The sequence below is a fragment of the Eurytemora carolleeae genome, unplaced genomic scaffold, assembly GCF_000591075.1.
Source record: "Eurytemora carolleeae unplaced genomic scaffold, Eaff_2.0 scaffold11, whole genome shotgun sequence".
Lineage (NCBI taxonomy): Eukaryota > Metazoa > Arthropoda > Copepoda > Calanoida > Temoridae > Eurytemora > Eurytemora carolleeae.
Window position 1 is genome coordinate 488,834 of NW_019396030.1, and position 9,933 is coordinate 498,766.

The 9,933-nt window shown below is 30.0% G+C and overlaps 1 protein-coding gene across 3 annotated transcripts; it reads right to left on the reverse strand.

Moving 5' to 3' along the window:
- Positions 1 to 2,749: 2,749 nt before the first annotated feature.
- Positions 2,750 to 9,070, reverse strand: LOC111696125 (molybdate-anion transporter). 3 transcript variants are annotated; one of them, XM_023465694.1, is made up of 15 exons: positions 8,901 to 9,070; positions 8,386 to 8,533; positions 8,144 to 8,243; positions 7,771 to 7,865; positions 7,230 to 7,367; positions 6,832 to 6,935; positions 6,528 to 6,657; positions 6,296 to 6,380; positions 6,113 to 6,217; positions 5,930 to 6,057; positions 5,587 to 5,644; positions 5,438 to 5,529; positions 4,765 to 4,874; positions 4,143 to 4,230; positions 2,750 to 2,881 (listed from the first exon to the last, which is right to left on the reverse strand). In XM_023465694.1, the coding sequence occupies exons 2-15, from the start codon at positions 8,505 to 8,507 to the stop codon at positions 2,851 to 2,853; spliced, it is 1,386 nt and encodes a 461-aa protein (XP_023321462.1). In that variant the 5' UTR covers positions 8,508 to 8,533; positions 8,901 to 9,070; the 3' UTR covers positions 2,750 to 2,850. The 3 variants fall into 3 exon arrangements, with proteins under 3 accessions (XP_023321462.1, XP_023321454.1, XP_023321446.1); XM_023465686.1 differs by having other exon boundaries at positions 8,916 to 9,069; XM_023465678.1 differs by having other exon boundaries at positions 8,906 to 9,069.
- Positions 9,071 to 9,933: the final 863 nt, after the last annotated feature.

The window sequence follows — 9,933 nt, forward strand, 5'->3', positions numbered from 1 at the left end:
GTTACAAAGATATAGAGATTAGAACATCGTAGTTTGTGACAAAGACTCAATTCTTTTGAAGCTTCTGAAATTCTGATGTTTATATAAAGCTTATCAAAAATAATTTACATCCGTTTTAGAATGTCGATTGATATAACCGTAAATAATGATTACAGATTACACATAGATTCAGCCTGCTTATAAATTTTTAAGACAGGGTCGACTTTGAAGTGTCACAACGGCGTTGTGACAATTAACGCCTTGGGCTTTGATTTTATCGCTCTAACTCACTTATTCTAGACCTTTGATATTTCAAACTATATAAATTCTGTATAGATAAAAAAAATCAAAGGTTTAAGATCGTTTAAGATCAGATTGCCTATTTTACACCTTAATTTCGTTACTTTGGTTGAATATGATAATTTAAAATGATTATGAAAATTTCCCAGCTATACACACTTATACCTTTACATTTAACATGTTGTTGAACCCTTCTAAAATATTCACACATGTATTATAAAAATGGTGGGAATGGGGAAAAATATATATATATTTGATATATATGTTCTGTGGCCGAATTTAAAGAATTTGAGCGGCGGTTTAAATTTTAGCCAAATATGGTTGGTTCCACTTAAAATTGTATCAAATGTTTCAAGATTTAAACCGACGCTTGATTTAAACCGGGTTTTGGCGGATTTAAACCGCGGCTCAAATTCTTTAAATTCCATCTCTGATTTCCCTCATAACATTTATTCGGAGATTGTTGGAAGCATTTGTAGCCATAAAGCCTTGAGGTTTTTAAAATTTAACTGTCCTCCAATTATGAATTTTTAATGATCGCACTGCATGAAATGTTCAGATAAATTAAGAAAAAAGTAGAAAAAACACTCTTGTAATTATTCTTTTCAATTGTACCAAGTATAAAGGAGTTCAATTAAATGTTTCATCAATTCTTTGGTTAGATAAATATTCAATTCTTTTTCAAGATCATAATTTGAAGTTTTCCCTGTTTCTCTCCCTGAATGTTTGCCAAGAGCTGGAGCGACATAAAGAGTTTTTAACTTGAGATGGGTATTGTTATTTTTTGCTCATTTTTAAAAGTGAATGTTTTTTTTACTTTTAAGAGGTTATACAAGAATGTGAAAGTTTATCATATTAAAAGTCGTGTGCTCTATAATTGTTCGTTTTTATCACGTTGTTCACAAGTTTTATTCTAACTTTTGTAAAATTAAAAATGTTTTTAAATGTAGTACCACAAAAATAAAATTTTGGGGATATTTCAAACACCTAATATTCTTTCAAGAGCCGCTTAAGGATCACTCTTTTGATATAACTTAACAACAATAGTGTTGCATATTTTTATAATATTTTTAAAATCTTTTTTCTTCGTCGTGAATGTGATTTTTTTCAATTCAGTTCCGAAGGGAGGATAGGTTTTATAGGAAGTTCTTAATTTTCTATCAAAATTTGTGTTTTTTTAAACACTTGTCTACTGTCTAGTGTTTGTCTTTTTATTAACATATTGCGCGCGCACTTCATAAACAGAGAAAACCTATATTATCGAATAGAACACTGAAAATACTTCAACAAACAGGGAAGTTAAAGCTTTGCCATAAACTCAAATATTCTAATCCCAATATCTTTTACAACCTGGTGGTGTAAACATTTGATATTTCAAACTTAGATTATTTGCTCATCAAAGAATTATTAGTTTTAAATATCATTGGGTTGCAAAGATTTAGGTATTAGAAAATCATATTTTGTGGCAAATACTCCCTTCCTATGTAAACGCTAATTGAATTTTCATCTTCTCTGTTTTGGAGGTACCATTCTAACCAACCATAAATCATCTTTTGGTTTATTTGGAGTTCGCACACTAAGTCTCTTCCACAAACTCTAATTTTCTAATCCTTATATCTTTGGAACCCAATGTCGTAGACTCAGAAAAATTAAGTAATCTAAGTTTAAAATATGCAAGGTTTACATCAGGGGGCAAAGATATCTTAATCTTACTGACTTAGACCTTCGCTGTCGGAGTAAGAGGCCCCAAGCAAAGATATAGGGATTAGAAAATGTGAGCTTGAGACAAAGACTCCATTCCTTTATTGAATTCTGTATATTCTATATCATGAATTTGATCAATTCTTGCAATTCACATTCACACACACACTCTAAATTTTTAATAATAAAAAATGGATTATTTGGCTGCCAATTAAACGACAAAAAAAACGCTTATATTCAAGAAAACATCGTTTATATGGCAGAAAAAAAGCTGGATTTTATTTCTTAATTTAGAGTGCACACATTTTTGTAACATATATACATACATATACATACATATATATCATATATACATATATTGCATTTAATCCACGCATAGTTTATTTTTGTAACATATATACATACATATACATACATATATATCATATATACATATATTGCATTTAATCCACGCATAGTTTATTGAACTTCCCTCCCACAGTGGTTACACAGTTTAAACCTAAAAACTGTGACTATTGCTGCTTTCTTTATTTCAAATCTTTTATTGAAAAAAAACACACTTATTTACAATAAATACTGATTATCACAATAAAGTTATTATGTTTATAATACTTTTTATCAAACTGAAAATGTCCGTGAACACAATTTTTTTGAGGATTAAATCGATAAAAAATATATCATAGATCTTAAACGATAAAATCTAAAATTAATAAATTATTATATATTGAGTCAATTATTAGTTATTTCTTGAAAAATTTAAGAGAGAAATAATTGAAAATTTAATAAATTAAATAAATATAAGTATAATTATACTGAGATTATTCAAACACTTTTTAAAACATCAAACTCTGAAAGAATTGAATTTTGTATTTATCCCTCAGCTTCTGTCAAGAGACCTGATGTAAAGTCACACAGTAACGAATAACAAGAATAACAATTAACTAGTCTTGAAGAATATTCTAATCAATATATTATGTTTGCCGAGCTGCTATTCAAATTCAAACTAAATGAAAACCATAATACTTAATATTTCAATGTTTAATTTTTTATCATTTATAAATTACTCGCTTCAAACTCTAATTTTCTTATCTTTGTATAACTTGCAACTTGTCTTAGACCTTAATTATTTCAAACTTTGAATTTCGCAAGATAAAAAATCAATGTTTGAAATACTAGGCTTATTGGGCGCTTTTCCCCATTTTTTTCTATAGTAACAATTAAAGCTGTCATTTTTTGTATACTTGTAAAACTATAAAGTACACTAACTTTTCTGTTAGCATTGACGGATTTCCAAAGATGTTAAAAATTAAAAATTTTTTTTACTAAATATTAAATTTCGACCAAAACTTTTTTTGACCAGCTCGGTTTAGCCAGTTTAGCGTAATAGTTGGATACAAGCAAACAATACAAGCAAATACATGTATGATTTTAGAAAGATAGGGGGTTAAAAATTAGAGTATGATGCGAGTAACCACTTCCTTCCAACAAATATCCAACCTTATCCCATTACCCATTTAACTTTTATTGAACAGAATTACAATACACTGTACAGGTTTTGCGATTTATGTTAGAAGTTGTTATTGGTCGTCAAGTAAGCATTCAATCCCAATAAAATATCCTTGATACTAATTAATTAAAACTATCAACTCTAAAAAGAATACTTTCCAATATTTAACTACACCAAATACAATTTAAAGTATTTATCCTAAAAGTTTTCAATCCTAACATTACTTAATAAGAACGAATACAATTATGTACATCATTATATCTTGTTATACTGACTTCAGTGAAACTTCGCATTATTGTAATTTGAAATAAGTTATATTTACTAAATAAAGATCTAAAAATGATAAACTAAGACACATATATAATATTGTGCATTTGTTTATAACCCACAACCATGATCGATAATGTTTTGAGAAAATTTTAATAAATGTTGTGAAGGCGTACATTTTATATTGAACTGCAGTTAATTCTAACCTTAGATTTCTAAGATAGGACAAGAGAAGTATTTTTGTTGGTAATTATACCTTTTATTTACTATGGCTTTAAAGCACACATTATCAATTTGTGAGAGAAGGGGTTTCCTTATTTAACAACGTTATATCCTATCTGTGTAATCTAAGGGTCTATTTAGGTTCGTTCATTGTGACTTTCCTGATTTCTCCTCTTTACCCAGATCTACTGGTTGGAGTTTCTCCATTCTCTTTGCTCCGAAGGTTTTCATAAACCGATTGCAGAGAAGGATACCTGGGATTTAAACAATATTTATTTTTGGGACAAAGGAATTGGGCCTTTGCACAAATTTTGATTTTTTAATTCCTTGTGTCTTTGCAACCCAATGTCGTAGACAGATATTTTAAACTATAGAATTCTTCTCGATCCACAAATCTGAGTTTGACATATTAAAATTTTTCACCATCAGGTTGCAAATATAAAGGGATTAGACAATCTGAGTTTGTGGAACAGACTCAATTTAATTGTTGAGAAATGGTTGAGAATAGGACTGTTGTAGGATTAGTTAAAGATAAGAGAAGATCTGTTTTAAGAAATGTTATTAACGAATACAGCTTTAAAAAACAACAAAAAATCCTTTAATCATGGCCCATAGATAAATGATAGATACATAAGAAAGATATACTAGATTCCTATTTAGATAACTAGTGAAGATTTCAAAGTTTAAAATGTGCTACTGTGCTACACATAATTTAAAAAAAAAACATTTGTATCATTCTAATCATGAAAGTATAAATATATGTATATATTTTTGTACAATTTTTTCACCTGTTAGAGCTAAGACAAGGCAGGCCCCGAAAACTAGTCTCTTATCCCTCGAAACAGACTCAATGTGGAGGCACAGGAGAGCCCCGCATGTTATTATATTCATAGGAACCCTGGAATATTATAAACTGAATTTCTATAGAATGAATTACGCACTTTTCTTCAGTATATCATTTGATATTGCTCACCGAGGCATGCTCTGATCAGTCAGATTGGATTGTCCTTGATCAATTTTGATAATTTTACATTTCGTACTATACGTGTGTCCCTGACCCGGTAATTTAAGAGAGTATCGTTGATCTATCAGACCCTGAGTTTATATTTTGGAGATATATAATGAATTGAATCTTTGCCAATAACTCTGATTCACTAAGCCCTTCATCTTAGATATAAAAAACTATGAATCATGTTGGATTAAATAATCTAAGTTTGAAATATCAAAGGTTTAAACACCACCACGCTGAAAAGATATAGGGATTAGAAAATTTGAGTTTGTATACAAAAGGCTTTATATGTTGATTTTAATTTAAGAAATTAAAGATAAACAGAAAATATAAAAGAAACCATATAAAAAAAATATCTTAACAAAAATATTGGTAACCTCTGAAAAGAACCGTAGAACATGTAGTTTGTTGACGCAAAAAAAAATATTGCAATTAAGATATATTATTTTTACCTAAACCAGTTCATCACATTAGCTCTATGCGATTCCGGGATAACCTGACTTCTCAAATAGGAAATAGCGGGGAAATACATTCCTATTCCAATCTAAATAGACAATACTAACACCTGTTTTCTATTAAAAAAAATTTTTTCTTTTGTTACCTCAAGAACTAGAAATGCTGCGAAGGAAATCAGAGTATCCAAACTGCTTGCATCTGGTCTAAATATCAAATTACGTTAGCCATAAAAAGAACATTTAAAAACATGTTAGAGTAATCTTTATTGAGAATTACTAACAGATACTAAAGTTGGTTCTGTATTCTTTTGTAATACTTGTTTATGCTAAGTTTGATTTTCCGAATAGTGTTTTCACAATTGTGCATTATCCTTAATTTTTTCCTAAGACCCTTTTTTCAAATGTTAATTTAGAGGACTAGAACAAGAGTTTTTCAAGAGAAAACATGTTGTTGGCCGTGCACTGAATATTAGCCAAAAAAAATATTACCTGGCAGTGAAACAACAGACAGTCATAGTTCCTGCGATTAAATAGAGACAAAACTTTAGTATATTCTCCTCTGAGAACCCCTTGCTTGCAAGAAGTGAAAACGTGCTGGAACCAATCATGATGCAAACCTTAACAAAATACAGGGTTTTCATATGATCGGATATTATGAAGAATGTAACCAACCATAAAAGAAGAGAAAACCATTCCTAAAGGTGCACTTGTTGAACCAGTGTCAAGAACAGGAGTCCAGAGAAATACAAATATATACATACAGCTCTCAAGCAGGGACTAAACAATAATTTTTAGTTTATTAGTTGTAATATAAAATTTAAACCAAATTCATTAAAAAATTAGAGAAAATATTACCTGAATAGTTCCCAGAAGAAGGATGTTTTCATCTCTAAATATAATCCTTAAACCTTCCATACAGGATCCAGAGAAATCATTTTTCCTTAAAAAACAATAAAGCATGGATTATATTGCAAATCATATTATATTTTCAATGATGATTAGATATTCATTAGTTTATTCAGATACTAAAGAATAATTGTGAGTAATTGAATATGTAAAAAATACTCCATTTTTATAATATTCCTACCTATTTCCATAGTTTTCCTCCCAGGTTCTGATGACTAGTATCCCACAGACAACAAGAGGACCCAGAGCAACTACGAAAGGAGCTACTGGACCAAATCCAAGCGTTTCAGCCCCAACATTCGAAATTATTCCTAAATAAAGAAAAAACAATAGTTAAGAAAATTTTCATTTAGATTTAAAATAATCTAAATACAAATTAATCTATTTAGCAAATGATTTGTTCATGAAATATGATTTTATTCATTTTCATAATAAGATATTTCAACAAATCATATATTTTATTGTAAATAGTTAAGTTTAATCACCTGCTAAAATAGCAATTATTCCATTCCAGAAAGTTGTTATTGAGAAAGTGATACCAATCCACTCTGGGGGATAACCATGTTTCTCAGAATGTTCATACACGTACCTTAGATTTAAGTACTTTATCAAATCAAACTATAAATTGGAGTTTGAATCACTGAAGGAATTATGTCCAGTAATTAAATAAGTTATTCATAAAGCTAAGATTTATGTCGTTAAAATTTTTCCTATACTATTTATTTTTCTTCTAAAATCTTGACTGAACCTCATGGTTTTATTATGATGAGGAAATATGCTAAACTATACAAGAGTTGAAAAGATGAAGAAGAAGTAGTTGCAAAATATATTGATAAACCAGGGAAAAAACTTTTTTACAAGTATATAAAAGAATAATTATTACCAGGATTCAAAGGTAGAGAAGAGCATGGAGGTTGCAATCCCCCCAAATATCCGACCAATAAAGAGAATATTAAAGTTAGGTGAGAGCTTGGTCAAGCAGCAGAATGTGTAGATGATGGAGAACGCTATAGCACACTTCCTATATAATAAATAATATTAATCAAACATTTAAAAGATTCAAAATTTACATTTACATTGCACGCATGGAGATACAACTATAAATCTTTATGTTCTTTTTAACTGATTCATAATAAAGTTTGTTGACACCTATTGTTGAAGTAATGAACTGTTCTCAATGTTTATCCAGAAATTTTTATCACGTAGTAAATTGACCAAACTGAAACCGAGTCGACAGAAATAACCAAAAAATGTAATGAGCTATCAATCTATTTATGATAATTTAAACCAAACTTTAATCTTATTTATTTTGTTCAGTATAACGTGACCTAGCTGTTTATCTTACGTTGTAAACGAATCAAACTGTATATGGTTATGTACGAATACACTGTACGGTGTACGGTGAACATGTACAACAAACTTACCTTCTGCCAAATATATCAGCTAGTGGTCCAGTACAAGTTCCAAAAACAACACTACTTGCAAAGCCTGCAACGTATAGAACTGCTATCTGAGATTCCTAAACAGACATTTATGTGTGAGACAGCTGAATCTACAACATTTGAGATCCATATCTAAATCGTAAACTATTGATAATAAAGATTTAAAGTGCTTAATTCGTGTACAATACAGTTCGGTGGATGGTTTAAACAGACGAAGATCTAATATGTTGAATCCTCCAACCATCCGATATAGATTTACTTAATCCACCGGAGATAAGATAAGCAGTACTGCTTTCTAAAGGGATTAACAATACAAAAGTTCTCAACTCGGACCAAGGTTTAAACTCGTATTTACCTTGAATCCATAATATGCATATAGTTTGTATACATATGGTCCTTGAAGCCAGTCCCCAAGTAGAGCCAGGAAATATACGAGGAAGAAACTCTTCTGAAAACTAAAAAAAAACAGATGCAGAGATTTATGCTTGCAAATTATTTACAATAAATAATCCCTTGCTGGCCTTTACAAGTGTATAGATTATTGCACTGTCTACAAATCATACTATCTGGCAAAAAAACTTTAAATATTCTTTTTACCTTTTGAAGTTAACATTTGAGACAGAAATCTTCTTATCCTCGCTCTTGTTGGCCAGATGCCTTGTACCATACGCTAAGAGAGATAATCCTACGAATACACCATACACAACTAACTCCATCATCTTTACAGCCTTTCTTAATCACTGCTCTGAAATAAAAGTTTAAAAATAGAAGAAATTTAGTTTTTAAAATAATTCAATTTGGGACTGTAGAAAGATCACGCTTAAAATACTGGTCAGAATTGTTCCTTAAAAACTGTTTCATATGAGGGAGAAAGAGGCGGGGGGGGTCTAAGATACAATGGAAGACTATGAGATGTAATTGGGACTTATTCTATAATGATCTAATATCTAAATGTTTGACTAAAAGGGGTAGGAAAGATTTCTTCTTATTTCTATTAACAAAACAAATATCCCATACTGGAATTTATAGAATAAATAAGTACTATAAAACCAAAATATATTCTTTATACGTGGCATTTATTCATTTATTCAAAATCTCTAAATCTAGATTACCCTACTTGAATCCACCTGTAAGGTGAGAGTGTTGAGAGAGTAGGGAAGTGAGTGGGAGAGCTGAGACGGGTTCAGGATCGGAGACAGACTCTGTAACAGGTGGATATTAAACCTTACTCCGTTTTCTCAACGCACCACTGATACTGTTTTGTTGTCTGCTTATCAGAGAAGGCAGGTAGAGGTATTATAGTAATCAACTCTAGCCTACGTTTTACTCCGACTAAACTCCTTAGATACGATCCCGTCAAAGTTATAATTTTAATGTAGTTGAGTCAATGAAAAATATTGAGATTAAATGAGGTTTTAGTATATCTATGTTGTTTTTAGAGGTATAAACATTAAAATATTTAAGTATGTCAGTGTCTACCTATGCTGCAGCTGTTTACGTTAAGATTCTACATTTTATGGATTAGCAGGGTCATTATTTTTAATTATTAATAGACCTGTCCAAACATCATTTTATATCTTTCTAGATATTTTTTTTTTGTAAAGGAATATAGTCTATGCCACAAACTCTGATTTTCTAATCACTATATCTTTGGAACCACATGTTGCAGACCTTAGATATTTCAAATTATGAATTCTGTTAGATCAAATAATCTGAGTTTGAAATATCAAAGGTTTACAACATCGAGTTCTAAGGATATTGAGGTTTAAATATTTGATTTTGTTCCAAAGACTCAATTCCTTTTATAATTTTATATAAAACTAAATGTCTTTCTAAAATAAGTCGGAAATAAAGATAGGCAAGATAAATAATATATCTAGATAATGAAGTTATGCAGAGCATATATGTTAGAAAACGGATTGCATAAATTCTGTAGAGTTATTTCTAAAGTCCCCATTCTTTGTGGGATACTTATATATAATCATCTAAACAATACATACATGGTTCAGTAGAACTGTGCGTTAACTAAAACTTAAGAAGAAAACATATTAAAATGCAAGTCACGCTACGGCAGGGCTTATTGCACAGTTTATAAGTAAAGTCAGATTTCACCAATTTCACAGCTGATGATACTAGAATAAGTTT

Coding starts and splice junctions, on each gene's coding strand:
- LOC111696125 (XM_023465694.1), bottom strand. CDS start 8,507: ATGATGGAGTTAGTTGTGTATGGTGTATTCGTAGGATTATCTCTCTTA. Junction 4,875..5,437: donor AATGTGATGAACTGGTTTAG/GTAAAAATAATA, acceptor ATAATATTCCAG/GGTTCCTATGAATATAATAA. Junction 4,231..4,764: donor CCTTGTCTTAGCTCTAACAG/GTGAAAAAATTG, acceptor TTTAAATCCCAG/GTATCCTTCTCTGCAATCGG.